The 19,306-nt window shown below is 39.5% G+C and overlaps 1 protein-coding gene across 1 annotated transcript in view; it reads right to left on the bottom strand.

Annotated features, from left to right (window-relative positions):
* LOC139383479 (serine/threonine-protein kinase D1-like) overlaps positions 1 to 16,858 on the bottom strand; it is a 44,855-nt gene extending 27,997 nt beyond the window's left edge. The window contains exon 1 of the mRNA XM_071128035.1: positions 16,652 to 16,858. Coding sequence (XP_070984136.1) covers positions 16,652 to 16,858 — 207 coding nt within the window. The remainder of the gene's footprint in view (positions 1 to 16,651) is intronic.
* Between the last annotated feature and the right edge of the window lie 2,448 nt (positions 16,859 to 19,306).

Consider the following 19,306-nt stretch of genomic DNA (forward strand, 5'->3'; position numbering starts at 1 on the left):
GTTTATTTGATTGTGGGGTTTGAATAGTGTGAGAAGGCAACAATATTTTGTGATAATCACAAAATAGGGTACAAAATCAACACTAGCTCTTAAAGGGGCAGTAGCCTACATTGGGTGTAAAATGTTCAATTACAGCAATGTTTAATCTGCAATTTTTATTTATTTTTCTCGTACCAAGCATATTTACATGTTAATATTATCTTCTGATTATAATTAGTATGTATTGTCTTTGAACTAAATGCAATCTATTAGCATCCAAATTGTAAATACAGTTGAAGTCAGAAGTTTACATACATCTTAGTTTTCACAATTCCTGACTTTTAACCCTGGTAAAAATTCCCTGTCTTAGGTCAGTTAGGATCACAACTATATTTCAAGAATGTGAAATGTCAGAATAATTGTAGAGAAAATTATTTATTTCAGCTTTTATTTCTTTCATCACATTCCCAGTGGGTCTGAAGTTTACATACACTCAATTATTATTTGGTAGCATTGCCTTCACATTGTTTAACTTGGGTAAAACATTTCAGGTAGCCTTCCACAAGCTCCCCACAAAAAGTTGGGTGAATTTTGGCCCAGTCCTCCTGACAGAGCTGGTGTAACTGAGTCAGGTTTGTAGGCCTCCTTGCTCGCACACACTTTTTCAGTTCTGTCCACAAATGTTCTGTAGGATTGAGGTCAGGACTTTGTGATGGCAACTCCAATACCTTGACTTTGTTGTCCTTAAGCCATTTTGCCACAACTTTGGAAGTATGCGTGGGGTCATTGTCCATTTGGAAGACCCATTTGCGACCAAGCTTTAACTGATGTCTTGAGATGTTGCTTCAATATATCCACATAATTTCCCTCCCTCACGATGCCATCTATTTTGTGAAGCGCACCAGTCCCTCCTGCAGCAAAGCACCCCAACAACATGTTGCTGCCACCCCCGTGCTTCATGGTTGGGATGGTGTTCTTCGGCTTGCAAGCATCCCCCTTTTTCCTCCAAACATAACGATGGTCATTATGGCCAAACAGTTCTATTTTTGTTTCATCAGACCAGAGGACATTTCTCCAAAAAGTGCGATCTTTGTCCCCATCTGCAGCTGCAAAACGTAGTCTGGCTTTCTATGGCGGTTTTGGAGCAGTGACTTCTTCCTTGCTGAGCGGCCTTTCAGGTTATGTCGATATAGGACTCGTTTTTACTGTGGATACTGATACTTTTGAACCTGTTTCCTACAGCATCTTCACAAGGTCTTTTGCTGTTGTTCGTGGATTTATTTGCACTTTTCGCACTAAAGTACGTTCATCTCTTGGAGACAGAATGCATCTCATTCCTGAGCGGTATGATGGCTGCGTGGTCCCATGGTGTTTATACTTGCGTACTATTGTTTGTACAGATGAAGGTGGTACCTTCAGGCATTTGGAAATTGCTCCCAAGGATGAACCAGACTTGTGGAGGTCTACAATTTCTTTAAATTCGCTGACTTCTTTTGATTTTCCCATGATGTCAAGCAAAGAGGCACGGAGTTTGAAGGTAGGCCTTGAAATACATCCACAGGTACACCTCCAATTGACTCAAATTATGTCAATTAGCCTATCAGAAGCGTCTAAAGCCATGGAATAATTTTCTGGAATTTTATAAGCTGTTTAAAGGCACAGTCAACTTAGTGTATGTAAACTTCTGACCCACTAGATTTGTGATACAGTGAATTATAAGTGAAATAATCTGTCTGTAAACAATTGTTGGAGAATTTACTTGTGTCATGCACAAAGTAAATGTCCTAACCAACTTGCCAAAACTATAGTTTGTTAAGAAGAAATTTGTGGAGTGGTTGAAAAATGAGTTTTAATGACTCCAACCTAAGTGTATGTAAACTTCTATATCTAGCTGTCTGATGGAATGGCTTTTCCTGCACTTTGTAAAAACCCAGAGTGCATTGAGTGAATGTTGGTAAAATATCTTGGTTCCTTTCATAGAAATGTGAATGCAAAGATAACTCAGACTACAAAATAGATGAGGTGAACTAGCAAAAAAGTGGAGTCCTCATTCAAAGTCAAGGGCAGTGTGAATACAAAGAGAACTGAATTATTTGACTCTTTTTTTACCCCAGAGTTCACTTTAATTAAAGAGGACTGAGATCACTTCTTTTAAGGAGGACTGTATGTGAAAAGCCCTAACCTGTATGTCTGGTTGAAATTCAAACAGCTCCTGCACTCTCAGAAATAAAGGTTTAGATTAGTTCCTTAAGGGGCACAAACACTTGTCACTGTAGTGGTACCCTGCAAGGTACGTCCCTTGCACCTTTAGTTATAGGTAGTGTACCCTGGTAGTTTGCACCTTAATAGAGCCAATACTGTACAAGATAGTACAGGTAGAAAAGCTTACCTTCAGAAAAGGTACAAATTTGACTTTGTAGGGTGCCGCCACTGTGACAAAGCTGTGTGTTCCTTTTAAGTGGCAAAAAAATACCTCTAAAAAGGTTTTTGGGTGTTGCTTTAACACTGTAGGGTGTAAAGCCTTATTTGCATATTTCCCAGGGTGCCTTTCAAACACATTTTTGAGTTACCAGTACCACCCATATGACTGTGTGCTAGTGATAGAGATATGGTTGTAGCATTCAATGGCTTTCAGTCCTGTAGAGTGCCTAAATTAAAATTGTATCATTGAAATTAAACTCTTTATGACAATTCATTACATATATCATAAGGCGACAGCCTAGTTTTACCACAACACAGTGGTATGAAACTCCTGGTTTGCAGGCCACATTAGGCAAGTCACATTACGCTGGCTTGCAATGTGATATGTATTTCCTATTTGAATCCAGCCAAAGTTAGAATATCCATGAATGTTAACTTTTAATCACCTGAATTCTGCATTTATAATGACTGCCAAGGTAGGGAATAATAAAAAATGAGACTACGTAAACCATCTAAACGGGAACAACCATCTCAATAACGGGTGCAATAAGTCCAAATACTAACAGATTGGATTAGTTTAGAAAAATGTATGATATTTATCTTTGTGTAGCATAAGATCAATCAATCAATGTGCATGCAAAAACACATATTGAAACAAACAAATCAAAATCGACCTGCAATAGAGCATGCTGGGAAATATGATAATGATGGGTGTGGTTTTTGAGCGTGTGTGATGATTGTCCCTTTATATTCAAAATATTGGGTACAAAAATGTACCATTATAGTAGATTATCCACACATGTACCCTAAAAGGTACCGAACAGTAGGCCTACCACGTAAGATTTTATCTGTACATTTGAAGATACATTATGTGATTTTTTATTTATTTTTTATTTATATTTATATTTGTACTGTACCCTAACCATACCCTTATTTCTAAGAGTGTGGAAAATACAAATCTATATCTCAATTTTCTCTACCTAGTTAATGGCAGTAGATATCTCTCCTGTCAGCCTCTAATGAGGTCTGTACAAAAATATACAGAGGTAAGTGTGGTACTGAGGTCACCATGAGAGCAACCCCACTGTAACAGTAGGGTTGTCATGGCAGCGTAACCCAAGGCTCGATTCCTGATTGAAATTATATTCATTTATTTGACACAACGGATTCACATATATCTGCTGAATGTCTGAACCATCAAAAGAAAAGCAGAGAGAGACTGAACCTTGTCATTTACCCCCCTATGAGGGAGAAATGCTTCTTTTAAAAGCACAGGACATTCACAGGCAACAGTACTAGCTATATTGCCTCTCTGGGGAGACTGATGTGGCACTTCCAAGATGGCCTTTCAACACTGTTATTTTCCTGCTTTATATTTTTTACGGATAAGTGCGATGTACAAAGAACATCAATTTGGAGGCCGTCTTCTCTCTCAAACAATAGGCGCAGTCAGTGCTAGCTGAAGTTCTGTTTTTAACACTGTTAGAAGCAGCTGCGGCTCAGTCCGTCGGCTGAGGGGGAAATAGCCTCTGAAAGCTATTCAGCCTGTGTGAATCACCAATGCAGCTCTAACTGCCGTTCTGCTCTCACACCTACGCCATAGACTAGTCTTATTGAGTTGCCCTTCCTTCTGAGAACATCAACCTATGCTTTTCTTTCACCTTACACCTTGGTAGAAAACTTCACTGTGCAAAGGTTTAAATCTTGTTGTTGAGGTTTTCAAACAAGATATTTGTGACTAAGGTCACTTTTCAAAGTCAAACAACATCATTCTTTCAAAAGGTGGATTGAGAGAGGAATAGTCTGGTCCTCTGTTGTTAGATGGGTGTTTTTTTTTCATGAATTCATTAACTAAATATAGGGTTGAATGCATGATGAATTAAAAAAAGCTATGAAAAAATGCAATATGGTACACAAACTGTGAAGCTCAACAATGTCATTGATTCATGACTGAGTGAACCTGTGCTATAAGTGTCTCAAGCCCTGTTTATACCTGGTTCTAACATGCATCCTTTGTCTTGATCTTGTCCTCATTCTGATTGTGCCCACATTTTCAGACAGGTGTAGACGATTAAAAGATGCATTCTGATCTGATTGTGATCAGATATTCATGACCAGCTCTGGAGGTAGTCAAGCATGCATTGTGTCTGGATATCTTACAAGTGTAGACAGATATGGACAGTGAAACCATTTCATCATTATCATTATGTCTTAAAATAAAAATATATAATGTTTTGAAAGAATAGGCCCAGGAAATCTGGTCACAATGTGGGCACAGTGGACAGATATGAGACACATTTGAATACATTGTGTAGACATATTTCTGAAAATGTGTGCACAATCAAAATCCGGATATGATCAAGACAAAGGACGCATGTTAGCGGCAGGTATAAACAAGGCTTAAGTCGAGTTCCAAGTCCAAGTATAATCATGGCGAAATGATCTGATTTAAAATTGAATATGCATATATAATATATCGGCTGCAATTGAACAAAAGGTGTCTAAGTGGTGGGAGAGCAGTCTGTTGCAGCAGTACTGTATACATCTCAGTGGATAGAAGTGTCTAAATGCACATTGGTCATAACATTTCTAAACTAACGCCCAAGAATAGCAAAACCAAATGCTATACTGCTCTGACAAAGGAAGTACACAATGACTAACCTATTTCAAATCAAAACAAATCAAATTTTCACAGTTTTGTGGAAATGAGTGACTAAGCAGAATTGAGTAGGAAAAAAAGACTAAGAATAACACGAGCACTCTCAAAATGGACGTGTGTCGTTCCACGAAATGAGTGACTTTGATATTTTAAGTAGAAGTTGTGCACCAACATTACATTTTCAACGAAGTGCCCTTTAATAAAAAAAAGTGCCCCTTTGCATCTATCCAGTATATGTGACCAGAAATAATAATAATAATATATTAACCACATGGAGAATCAATCACATTCACAATTCAAAAATAATATTTATAAAATAAAGTGCAAAAAATTATACATTTTCACATGTCCCTCTGTGCACCATCTGTGGACTTCTAGGAAGAGTTTAACCCACTTAACCCCAAAATGTCTCCAAGTTTTCACCATCATTGTAAAGCCCTAGTTATTTTGTTGCTTTGAAAAAGTTATTTTTGAAGATTATTAGTTATTTAATGTGATTAGTGATTCATTTGAAGGAAGAAATTTGAACTGTCCCTCATTTTAAGGTTAACCCTGTCACGTGATCTGAACTCTCGTTTTAATATTGTGAAACTGTTACCGGTACTTTTTTCCCCAAAAGAAACATTGAACATCTGATGGTCAAATAATAGCGTAAAAGCAGGTAAGCTGGTTCTACTCTTTTTGGGCATTTCTTGGTGTTTTGTGTTGGAAGACAGAGGGTTGAACATAACGTCAACTCTGCTACCCATAGATAGACAGGCTAGAATAACACGTCAACCCTGTTACCCATAGATAGACAGGCTAGAATAACACGTCAACCCTGCTACCTATAGATAGACAGGCTAGAATAACACATCAACCCTGCTACCCATAGATAGACAGGCTAGAATAACACGTCAACCCTGCTACCCATAGATAGACAGGCTAAAATAACACGTCAACCCTGCTACCTATAGATAGACAGGCTAGAATAACACGTCAACCCTGTTACCCATAGATAGACAGGCTAGAATAACACGTCAACCCTGTTACCCATAGATAGACAGGCTAGAATAACACATCAACCCTGCTACCTATAGATAGACAGGCTAGAATAACACGTCAACCCTGCTACCCATAGATAGACAGGCTAGAATAACACGTCAACCCTGCTACCCATAGATAGACAGGCTAGAATAACACGTCAACCCTGTTACCCATAGATAGACAGGCTAGAATAACACATCAACCCTGTTACCCATAGATAGACAGGCTAGAATAACACGTCAACCCTGCTACCCATAGATAGACAGGCTAGAATAACACGTCAACCCTGCTACCCATAGATAGACAGGCTAGAATAACACGTCAACCCTGCTACCCATTGATAGACAGGCTAGAATAACACGTCAACCCTGCTACCCATAGATAGACAGGCTAGAATAACACGTCAACCCTGCTACCCATAGATAGACAGGCTAGAATAACACGTCAACCCTGCTACCCATAGATAGACAGGCTAGAATAACACATCAACCCTGTTACCCATAGATAGACAGGCTAGAATAACACATCAACCCTGTTACCCATAGATAGACAGGCTAGAATAACACATCAACCCTGTTACTCATAGATAGACAGGCTAGAATAACACATCAACCCTGTTACCCATAGATAGACAGGCTAGAATAACACGTCAACCCTGCTACCCATAGATAGACAGGCTAGAAATGTTTTAGCAATACATGTTCTGCCCCTCCTGGTTGCACACAACAAGCTCCATTCCCCCTGTCACAAGGGGATGGCTGATTTAAGATGAAAAATGGTCAAACCTGTTACGGTCAACCCTGTAACTTTTTGGGGCACTTTACAGGTATACTATAATACTATATCTATATTTTTTTATTTATTTAACCTCTTGATATGGAAAAACTAGTTTTTTATGAAGTTGATCATGTGCTCTTTATGACAGAATGTTAAAATGAGGTTAAAGCAACTGTTTTTTCCCCCTCAAAGTTACAGTACACTTCTCAAAAGGCACCAAATTGGTGGAACGACCCACATAACAGGCTCATTGCTCTGATATCAATGTCCTCTTCTTTTTATTAATGTATTTTTGTTTCATGTTATGGATCAGTTTCCAGTGCCTGTACCTCACGACTATACTGTGGGTGTATATTGCTGACTATTTCGTTTTAATAATGGAGTTACTGTAAATATAAGCCTTGCATCACATAGAATGGACACCATTTCAATCGAATAGCAACTTACAAATCCTGACAATCTTATAGGATCACCTTCCTCTCATGAGAAATGGCATGTACTCCCAAAATACAGTGCATTACGCAAAAAGCTATACACCTTTCCTTGTGTTTACTAACTGACACCTTTACCCCAGAGATAGTGTGGTCTTTGGCTCAGAGTCCTGACTGAGTTGTGTAAATGGAAAGGAACTCCCTATAAAGAGACAGAGGTGTGGATGTGGCTTGGGTGATACTAAATAGCACACACAGTATAGCACATACAGCTAGAGACGCCTCAAGATTGCCTGACTTGTCCAAGCCCTTGTCACCACCGAAGGTGAGATATTGTCAAACTCGACTGTACAAAGCATTACATTTCAAAAGGATCCCAAAAGGGTTCTGTGCAGAGGGATAGGGTAATGCTGTTTTCATCTGAAGAACCCTTTTTAGAAGACGAGGGTTATTTGTAAGTCAAAGGGTTCTTTCTACCTTAAACAACATAAGAAGCGTTTTGGAAGAAAGGGTGCATTGATTATTATTTGTAACCCTTCTGAATTTGAATAAGCTTTTTTATTGTAATGTTTTTTTCTTTCTTTTAAATAGTGCCAGAGCATTAGTGTTTACCTCAGTGTTTAAACTTTAACATCAGGAGTTTGGGTAATATGATACATTTAATATATTTGTACATGTATATATTATTCCCTTCATCCTTTTACATATACAGTACTGATGTACAGTAGTTGATATCTTTGCCATGATTTCTGTCTTTCAGTGTAGCACTTTGATGATTTTATTGAGCAGAAAGTAAGAGAATATTGGGCCCCGTTACTAAGATGGTTGTTCCAGTTTAGATTACTTGATTAATCAATCTGCTCTACCCTGGCAGTCATTCTGAATGCAGGTTGAGGTTGATTAAAAGTTCCAATAGTTGGATATCCTCACTCTGGCTGGATTCCAATAGGAATTACACATCACTTTGCAAGCGAGCATAATGTGACTTGCAGGGCTGATGTGGCCTGTAAACCAGGAATTTATAACTAGGTGTTGTAACTAGGTCCTCAAAGAAAGTTTTTATGATACAGTATACAATATGTCATGTATTGTCATTTTTTCTTTTATAGGCAAATAGAGTAGGAGTATGACAATGTATGCACTCACTACTGTAAGTCATTCTGCATAAGAGTGTCTGCTAAAATGTAAACATCTTCAGCCAGGTTATTATCCCTGTATGGTATGAGCAGAGGTTTATCATGTGTTTCTCACTGTGAGTATTGCTGGCTGTGGTGTGACAACCACTGGTCAATACTGTTACACTTCTGGGCTTTTGTTTCTCTGCCTCACTCTGTACACACAAACCCCTATGACTGGCGGACATAGAAGAGCTGTTGCTGCAGCTATTGCTGTTATTTTAGCCCTCAGAGTGATACGAGGTGCAGTACACATAATCGCTCACAACACATACAATTGCAATTCAAAGGCAAACTCTCTAGTCTAGACTAACCCTGCCACGTTTTTTATTTTTTATTATGTGATTTATGTAACTCTTCAGGGATACTAGTGTATTTGAATAGAGTTGCAAAATTCCAGTAACTATCTCCAAATGCCAAGGTTTTTCAGAAATATCAGTTGGAAAATTTGCAGAATCAGAAGGGAATAAACAGGAAATCTGGAACCCTTTAACCGGTATTAATTTGGGGAAAGTTAATATTTTATAACTCTAGACTTGAACGCATGCATTAAGAGAGAATGTCTGATATGAAAGCTAGAGAGATAGCTTACTAAAGAGCTGAGAAATGATCTGTACCATGGGGTATGATGGGTGGGCGTCCATAACCAGTAGAGAAAAGAAAATCATTGTTATTATAAAGACTAATTACAGGAACAAAATCAATTAACATGTCTCACTGTAAATGAAATTCCTACTTGTTATTATACTGTACTTTTCATTTTACAGTGAATAACCAAGGGTCTGGAGTGCTCACTCACTTAGTTAAATAAGTATGCATACTGTATATGCACTGTATGTATACTGTATGTACACTGTATGTATATTGTATGTATATAAAACTGATCTTATGCAGTATGGACTGTACTAATTAACAAACACTTGAGATATTTAACTCCTGAATCTAACATGGACTAATCTAATGTACTAATCTCTTTCTCCCAGACACAACTATAGTCGACAAAGACAATACGTTCTTGGTTAATAATTTCACACCATATTTAATCATAGTTCTCTTTTAAGACGGTTTCTCATTGTCACCATAACAGAGATACTTTTTAGGAGATGGGAAACTCCATTGGAATCGTATTAACGGCCATTGTGTATGTGTAACAACCCTTCAAGCGTAAAAATGGTTTGAACTCTATCTAGTCAACACGGCCCGTTGATGATGTGTGGCCAACATACACAATGGCCGTTAATAAGATTCCAATGGAGTTTCCCATCTCCTAAAAAGTTGATTCTGGGACAAGGAGTGCACTCCACAAGGAGTGAATGGGAGTCAATTGGGCATTAGCTCAAAAACCCAACATTAGCATGAATTACGTCAACAAGAAGTACAGCTTTAAAAGCCTCCAGCAACAGGAAAGGTGAATTATTATGTGGATTATAATTCATGGACATCTTTGTAGAGGTTTACACATTTTTCGAAAGGGAAAATCACATCTGAAATTCCAAAGTGGAAATGACAAACTTCCGAAGCCTCAAAAAAGTTGTATATTTCTGCATTTCAGGAATGTTCTCCTGCAACACAGTGATCAAAGCTTGGCCCCAGTGATGTACGGGGCCTTACGCATTACCCTCTGTAGTGCCTTACGGTCAGAGGCCGAACAGTTGCTATACCAGGCTGTGATGCAACCGGTCAGGATGCTCTCGATGGTGCAGCTGTAGAAATTTTGGAGGATCTGGGGACCCATGCAAATCTTTTCAGTCTCTTGGGGGATAATAGGCATTGTCGTGCCCTCTTCACAACTGTATTGGTGTATTTGGACCATGATAGTTTGTTGGTGATGTGGACACCAAGGAACTTGAAGCTCTCGAACCGCTCTCCTACATCCCCATCGATGTGAATGGGGACATGTTCAGCCCTCCTTCTCCGGTAGTCCATGATCAGCTCCTTTGTCTTGCTCACATTGAGGAAGAGGTTGTTGTCCTAGCACCACACTGCCAGGTCTCTGACCTCCTCCCTATAGGCTGTCTCATAATGGTCGGTGATCAGGCCTACAACCGTTGTGTCGTCAGCAAACTTAATGATGGCGATGCAGTCGTGGGTGAACAGGGAGTAGAGGAGGGGACTAAGCACGCACCCCTGATGGGCCCCAGTGTTTAGGATCAGTGTGGCAGATGTGTCGTTGCCTGCCCTTACCACCTGGGGGTGGCCCATCAGGAAGCCCAGGATCCAGTTTCAGTGGGAGGTGTTTAGTCCCAGAGTCCTTAGCTTAGTGATGTGCTTTGTGGGCACTATGGTGTTAAACGCTGAGCTGTAGTCAATGAACAGCATTCTCACATAGAGGATTTTTGTCCAGGTGGCAAAGGGCAGTGTGGAGTCCAATTGAGATTGCGTCATCTGTGGATCTGTTGGGGAGGTATGCGAATTGGAGTGGGTCTAGTGTTTCCGGGATGATGGTGTAAATGTGAGCCATGACCAACCTTTCAAAGCACTTCATGGCCACAGACGTGAGTGCTATGAGGCTGTAGTATCGATTTTAATTTTTCCCAACACTGACAGAAACCACAGCTTATTTTTTGTAATTACAATTATTGAGAGTGCAGTGTTTACTTAATTACTAAAGTAATTAACAGTCAGGCAGAGGTATTTTGTTGCCTTTCTCTACCTGTTCTCAGTGGTGAGGATCAGTACAATGCTCGTTAATGGGGGAGTCACTAGCATAAATATTAAATATTAAAGGGGCAATCCAGAATTGGTATAAATTATTTATTTTTACTTTTAAATGTATGTTATATAGCTATTAAACTTATTCATATGTCATGACACTCCATCAGAACCCAAAAGGTAATAATATTTTACTCCATTGTTTGCAAGTGTAAACAAACACGTTACTGCATCTCATGGATGGTCAATCCTTGCATCCATAGCGGCATCTATGTAATTTTAGTATTAGTCTGTAAGAACACACTAGATAACACAAAGTCGACACTACAGATTTATACTGTACATCCTAGTTAATTAGCAGATGAGACCAAAGAAGGCTTTTATGGTGCCGACACTAAGAGGAGAACACTCATGAGAGTGCTGGGGCAGAAAAGGGCCATGATCCTCAAAGGGAATGGTGACCCTCTACAGCATCTATTTTATGCTAATGAAGATGCATGGTGCTTAGAATGCTTTCCAAAACAGCTGCCCCACAATGGCCTATGCACATCGCACAACCTTCATCTTCGGTTCTGTTCTTCCCAAGGTGGGTGTGTGTGTGTGTGTGTGTGTGTGTGTGTGTGTGTGTGTGTGTGTGTGTGTGTGTGTGTGTGTGTGTGTGTGTGTGTGTGTGTGTGTGTGTGTGTGTGTCTGCTAGTACGTGACCCTACTGCACATGGCTCTCATCAGGATAATGGCACTCATATGGATACTTCACAGGCAATCAAAATCAGTTGCCAAGCAACTGGGGGACCATTCTCTAACTAGGAGACAAACCTTGGGGAGCTGACCACAGAATGTAATAATTTTGCTAATTAATTTCATCTTGGGGACACGTATAGTAAACTATAACTTGATAATGTTTGTTTAATGTTTCTCATTTGTATAACACCAGGGATGAAAGTTCAAAACTACCAGATGTATACCATACAGTCGTAGCGAAAAAGGGAAATAGAACTGGCTATCATCATGATATAAAAATCACCATCTTTATCTCCAAATACATAACATACATTACTTATGTTTCTCAAACCATATTCACGACATTATGAATTTATGAGAGCATCCCAGTGTTGAATATGAGTGGTTATTATTGTGGGTGAAGAAATAAAGAAAGCTTGGTGTGAAGAAGAAGTAGAAGAATTGTAATGGAAGGTTGAGGTTGGTTGAAGGACTTGTGGGATGGATGCTTAGTCTATGTGGTCATCACAGCTCCCATCACAGCTCTGCTTATGGACTGACACAGACTGAACAAGGAAGTTAGCACTTCCTGTGAGGAACTAACATGGTGCCACCTGATTAATAAGGACACTTGAATGAAAAGAGCTGTAAAGAGCGGTAATGTAAAAAGGTGGTAAAACTTCAAACAAAGGCACCATCCTTTTAATTAGTCCTGATAACGCTTGGCTCTAGTGGATTCCAATGTGATGGCCTGTTAACAGTCTATTAGGTCTATTAGACAGCCTTTTGATGGGAACCAGGACCCTGGTTGAAGAAGTAATGAAGAGGTCAAGGCGGTGACTGCCCATCCTCGTTTCTCTGTCCAACATCGGGTAAATTTATTAAAGGACTGTTCAACACTCATACATGTCATGTCAATAGCAATGGTTATGCTGGTTCATGGTTGCAAGATCTTATTTGGATCAGGACTTGCATGTTAGGTGGAGGATGACACGACAATCCGATATACATCATGGACACCTACATCTGCATACTATACAGATCTTAATTTGATCAACCTGTTGCAGGATAACTTTCCTGGTTAAAAAGGCTTCTGAAGTTTGTAATTTCCACTTTGAAATTTCAGACTTGATTTTCCCTTACGAAAAATATACCAACCCCTACAAAAATGTCCATTAATTATAATAATAATTAACATTTCCTTTTGCTGTGGGATTATTTTCCTGCTGTAAGAAACGGGTTCAAATTGTCATTTTATAACTGTAATAAAAACCACACAACATAATTGAAAGGCAGAGCTTTACAGTGAGTATGTTTACATGCACACTAATAATTCAAAATGAAACTCATTATGGCAGGAGTCAGATTATACAATAGATTATACAATAAACACCTTACTCTGCTTATCTTAATTGGCGTAAGGTCAAAATTGAATGAAGCATACGCCGATTAAAACACCTAGTTTTCAGAGCAATTTGTTGAATTATTAAACACCTTAACCATCATTCTATTTGATCTGCACAGCGGTGTACTTGATCTGCACATGTGCTAGCACCAGCCGAGTGAGCCTCCCTCTTTAGCGCGAGTGAAGTTCGGAACAACAATTTCTTACAAGTCGTTTTCACATACAAACTTTATATGTCTGAACTCAGAAACAAACATGCTTCCCAAAAATAACATGTTCACTGTGGTAGAATGTTTATTTTATTATTTTCATTGGCAGTATCATCAGGTAGCCTGATTTCCAATGTGTCCATAGAAACAGGATAATTGTTATTTTTTTTATTTAACTAGGCAAGTCAGTCAAATTCTTATTTTCCATGCTGGCCTAGGAACAGTGGGCCTAGCTCAGGAGCAGAACGACAGATTTGTACCTTGTCAGCTCGGGGATTTGAACTTGCAACCTTCCGGTTACTAGTCCAACTAGTCCAACCACTGGGGTACCCTGCCGCCTCTTCCTGCAAAGCATGCAATCGTTTTAATGAACTATTACATTAATCTGACTACACACAATAATCACATTATTCTGTGCATGTAACTGCACTCAGTGTCTGAATCAGTATAAGTATCAGTTTCAGACAGACAGACAGTCATTGAAGGTTATTGACATGTCCATCTAAGCTATAACAAGACCCTTTCAAGGAACTTCTCTTTGGACATGACTATCAATGTCATCATTGCCCTTAAATGATCTAACTCTCTCTTTGCCACAGTAAGATTATCTCTATACTTTGGTCTATAAATAGACATTCTAATCGGCACACCAGACTTCTTTAAGTTGGCAAAGAAGACCCAGAGAGCTGCCAGAGTAGTGCTGTAAACTTTGATTGGTCAAGCATTCGATGCAACCACTCCCAAGGAGGTCATTTATCCTGGAAAGACCAATCATCGTGCCAAACTAGCTTTTAGTACAGTTGCAATTTGATTACTAATTCTAGGCATTAGGGCCAAATCTTAACTTCTATAAAGTCAACTTGATCCATCCCAGGACATGCTAATGTGAAATCAAACTTACTTTCTCATAATCCACAGTGTCTAGGCCCTGTTGCATACTGTTAGCTTTGTCACTTTATACACCACACACACCCACACACCCCCACACACATACACCCCCCCACACACACACACACACACACACACACACATATTTAAGATCTCACCTCACTTCATAATATTTAAATTAGTGTTTCTGAGCATCTATACACGAGAGGGAACCTCTCTCTGTGATAAAATGTGTCTACAACAAGGTGTTGAGGTACAATGTCCTGTAGTTCACATATATTTTGTGCCTTACTTAATTAAGAATTTAGTGTCATTTTCCAACACACATTAATAACCCTGGGACAGAAGGTGTTTCTGCTTTCTAGTGTCACGTCAGTATTACTACTGTAACCCTTAGACAACAACAAAAGCCTACATTTTAACACACATGCTTCAGAGGATGACAGACGTGCAACCCAGGAACATTATATGTGTAACAGATAACTTCTCATATGACCGGTATCATGTTGAAACGGAAATAAACGAATGAAGGGAGACTATACCCACTGGGTACACAAGGGATGAATCAACGTTGCTGCCACGTCATTTCAATTAAATGGCGTTGTACCAATGTAGAATAGACGTTATATTGAAGTCTGTGCCCAGTGGGTAAAGACGTCATCACCAAATTAAACTATCAAGTTACAACATATGTAGGCCTACATAAAATTGTGTTTGAGAGATAGTTTTCAGGTGGGTTTTAACAAACTGTGTTTTTTATCCCATACCCTTTTCAGATATAAACAAAATACGGTAGCCTATAAAGAAGATGCTATGATAAAGAATAGGTGTTTTTCTTCTAGATATGAAAGGGGTTTATACGACCTCAGATCTTGGAGTAATAATAGATGGTCATATATACAGCATGTCGGCTACAACAGGCCTGATGATTATGGAGGAAGGAGGTGATCACCACGTGCTCGAATGGTAGATAATTGTCTTGTTATTCAAAACTGTTCTACAATGTCAGTGATCTCTGTGCATGGAATGTACTATAACTCCTCACCATGCTCACAACACACATAGTTCGCATCCCAAATGGCACCCTATTCCCAATGGGCCCAGGTCAAAAGTAGTACACTATATTGGGATTAGGGTGCCATTTGCGACGCATCCATCGGCACAGTATAGAACATTATAATATAAACCTTCACAGTCAAAACTTAAACATCCTCCCCCTCTGAGCCTGTCATTATTAATGAGCACACTATAGACTAGGCTCAAGCAGAGCCAGTAGTGTAGGCCTACTGAGAGTCTGCACTAGGGTGGTGCTGGCATGCCAGCAGTACAGCAAAGAGCTGTAAAATAGTCTCTAATAAAGTGTGAACATACAGCTATTAAGAGATACTTACAGATGTGGGATCTTAATTTGATCACTGTGTTGCAGGAGAACATTCCTGAAATGCAGGAAATGTAAAACTTGTAGAGTATTTGAGGTTTTAAAAGGCTTCTGAAGTTTGTCATTTCCAATTTGACATTTCAGACTTGATTTTCCCTTACAAAAAAATGTATCAACCTGTTGCTGCAGGATTAGTTTCCTGCTGAAGCAAACAGGCTCAATTTAAGATTCTACACCTGTAGTTACCATGTTGTTAATCAGTGATCAATTACAACTTTATTAAACATCTGGATTCTTAATTTCCTTAGCTTGTTTAACGTTTCCTTTCTTATGTTGAACTTTTCCTCTCTCGTAATGATAAAACCCTCTTTGTAGGTATATATTTCCATGACCAATACATTTGTGGGGTAGCTGCCCACCCCCCTGTAATTATATCGGAATCCACTTCCTGTCACCAGTCTCTTTCCCTTGCTGCCACTACTATTGCTCAACTGGGGGGTCTAAAAAAAAGTGTACACTGTAGCCACTTATTTCCTTCTTGGTTATTTTGCCTAAGAATGACCATGGACTTTTCTTGTTGTTCATCCTATCAGAATGGAACCACACAAAAAATGTAATGTTTAGGCAAACATGACCTACTGTATGGCTCTGGGTCAGATCCCACTGGGCATTCACTGGTTGAATTAACTTTGTTTCTATGTAATTGCAATACAATATATGTTCAACCAACGTGGAATAAACGTTGAATTGACGTCTGTGACCAGTGGTATGATTATGTCACGCAATATAATAGACTGAAATCTGTATACCCGAATGTAAACATGTTGGCAAAAGTTAATAGTTCACTAATACCTAGCCTATATCTGTGCATTACATGTTTTCCAACTAAATCCACAATAAGAATGGCGCTACAGAAGTTATAGGATATTACCTTCTGGTCCACGATGGAGCATGCCATCTCCCGGACCTGAGCGAGGCTGAAGTCGACAGAGTCCAAAAGAACAGGCTCGCGGCTCAACCCGATCTGTATCTGGAAAGATATGCCATTGGACCCCGGGGACAGGGGACTTGGCGGTCGGATCACTGGCGGAGCGCTCATATGAATCTCCCGGGAGTCAAAACAATACCGATTTGACATAGGTGTGTAAATCTACGTACTTGTCTAACCGCTAAACAACCGCCTGTTTTGAATATCAAACTAAAATGTCAAATCTCCGACCGTGTCATGAACGCAAAATATGACGAGATTTTAAGGATAGTAAAACGAATGATAGAAATCAGAGAGATTATGAAAAATCTCTTAAATCATTTGAGAGGTGAAAGACGATGAAGTATAGCCTACGTCAGTTATGTTTGATTGTTCGGATGTGATCAGAGCCCGCCTCCTGCCTGGCTGACAGATGATAGATCTCATCATCAGTGAGACAGGGTGATGCGAGAGGAAAGAAGAGCTGAGCGGTGACGAGGAGCGAAGTGAATGGTAGGCTACTCCTCATCCTCTCTTTTTTTAAAGTTTAATTATAGGTTTGGGTACCAATGTGGCTGAACAAGAGCTGTCCTCTCAAACATCCGAAATGTTGACTCAATGGAAATATTACCACCGACTAGACTTCCATTCTGTTACAGCCAAGAGCCAAATCTAGAAGAACATTTTATGGATAAGGCAATGGGACAATCATATGTAGAAATAAAAAATAAAAGACGTGACTAATTATGGCTAATTAATTATAATTTTAAAAGTTGAATAAAATAAAAAATATTTTGTACAAGTGATGAGAGGAGCTATTCAACACCTGTGGTTGGGATATGCAACAAAAAAAAAAACATTTCCAATTCACACATGTATATTAATACACACTATTACATGTGTGAAATAGGACAGGTATAATCACCCACCAACGTATTATTATTATTATTATTATTACCTGGTCCTTATGAGTGATTCTGGAGGGGGAACTGATCTCAAACCTGCCCCCAGGGATAACTTCCTAGTGGTCCATAAGAGCATTGCAGTAAAACAGTAAAATAAATACAGTTGAAGTCGAAAGTACACATACATACACCTTAGCCCAATACATTTAAACTCAGTTTTCACAATTCCTGACATTTAATCCTTGTAAAAAATCCCTGTTTTAGGTCAGTTAGGATCCCCACTTTATTTTAAGAATGTGAAATGTCCGAATAATAGTAGAGAGAATGATTTACTTCAGCTTTAATTTCTTTCACCACATTTGCCAGTGGTTCAGAAGTTTACATACACTCAATTAATATTTGGTAGCATTGCCTTCACATTGTTTAACTTGGGTCAAACTTTTCGGGTAACCTTCCACAAGCTTCCCATTCCTCCTGACAGAACTGGTGTAACTGAGTCAGGTTTGTAGGCCTCTTTGCTCGCACACGCTTTTTCAGTTCTTCCCACAAATTTTCTACACGTTTGAGGTCAGGGCTTTGTGATGGCCACTCCAATACCTTGACTTTGTTGTCCTTAAGCCATTTTGCCACAACTTTGGAAGTATGCTTGGGGTCACTGTCCATTTGGAAGATCCATTTGCGACCAAGCTTTAACATCCTGACTGATGTCTTGAGATGTTGCTCCCTCCCTCATGATGCCATCTATTTTGTGAAGTGCACCAGTCCCTCCTGCAGCAAAGCACCCCCACAATATGATGCTGCCACCCCCGTGTTTCACGGTTGGGATGGTGTTCTTCAGCTTGCAAGCATCACCATTTTTCCTCCAAACATAACGATGGTCATTATGACCAAACAGTTTTATTTTTGTTTCATCAGACCAGAGGACATTTCTCCAAAAAGTATGATCTTGTCCCGATGTGCAGTTGCAAACCGTAGTCTGGCTTTTTTATGGCCGTTTTGGAGCAGTGGCTTCTTCCTTGCTAAACAGCCTTTCAGGTTATGTCGATATAGGACTCGTTTTACTGTGGATATAGATACTTATGTACCTGTTTCCTCCAGCATCTTCACAAGGTCCTTTGCTGTTGTTCTGGGATTGATTTGAACTTTTCGCACCAAAGTACATTCATCTCTAGGAGACAGAACACGTCTCCTTCCTGAGCGGTATGACGGCTGCGTGGTCCCATGGTGTTTATACTTGCGTACTATTGTTCGTACAGATGAACGTGGTACCTTCAGGCGTTTGGAAATTGCTCCCAAGGATGAACCAGACTTGTGGAGGTGTACCATTTTTTCTGAGGTCTAGGCTGATTTCTTTTGATTTTCCCATGATGTCAAGCAAAGAGGCACTGAGTTTGAAGGTAGGCCTTGAAATACATCCACAGGTGTTATGCACAAAGTACATGTCCTAACCAACTTGCCAAAACTATAGTTTGTTAACAAGAAATTTGTGGAGTGGTTGAAAAACGAGTTTTAATGACTCCAACTTTATATAGGGCAGGTAATCAAGGAGGTGATGGAGTCCAGGTGAGTGTCATAATGTGCTGATGCGCGTAACAATGGTGACAGGTGTGCGACGTAACGAGCAGCCTGGTGACAGAGGGAGGCCGGAGAGAGAGCACATGTGACAGACATACTGTGGATTTGCTAAACAGTATTTTTATAACAGTAAGAAATA

Source organism: Oncorhynchus clarkii, chromosome 25, assembly GCF_045791955.1.
Source record: "Oncorhynchus clarkii lewisi isolate Uvic-CL-2024 chromosome 25, UVic_Ocla_1.0, whole genome shotgun sequence".
NCBI lineage: Eukaryota > Metazoa > Chordata > Actinopteri > Salmoniformes > Salmonidae > Oncorhynchus > Oncorhynchus clarkii.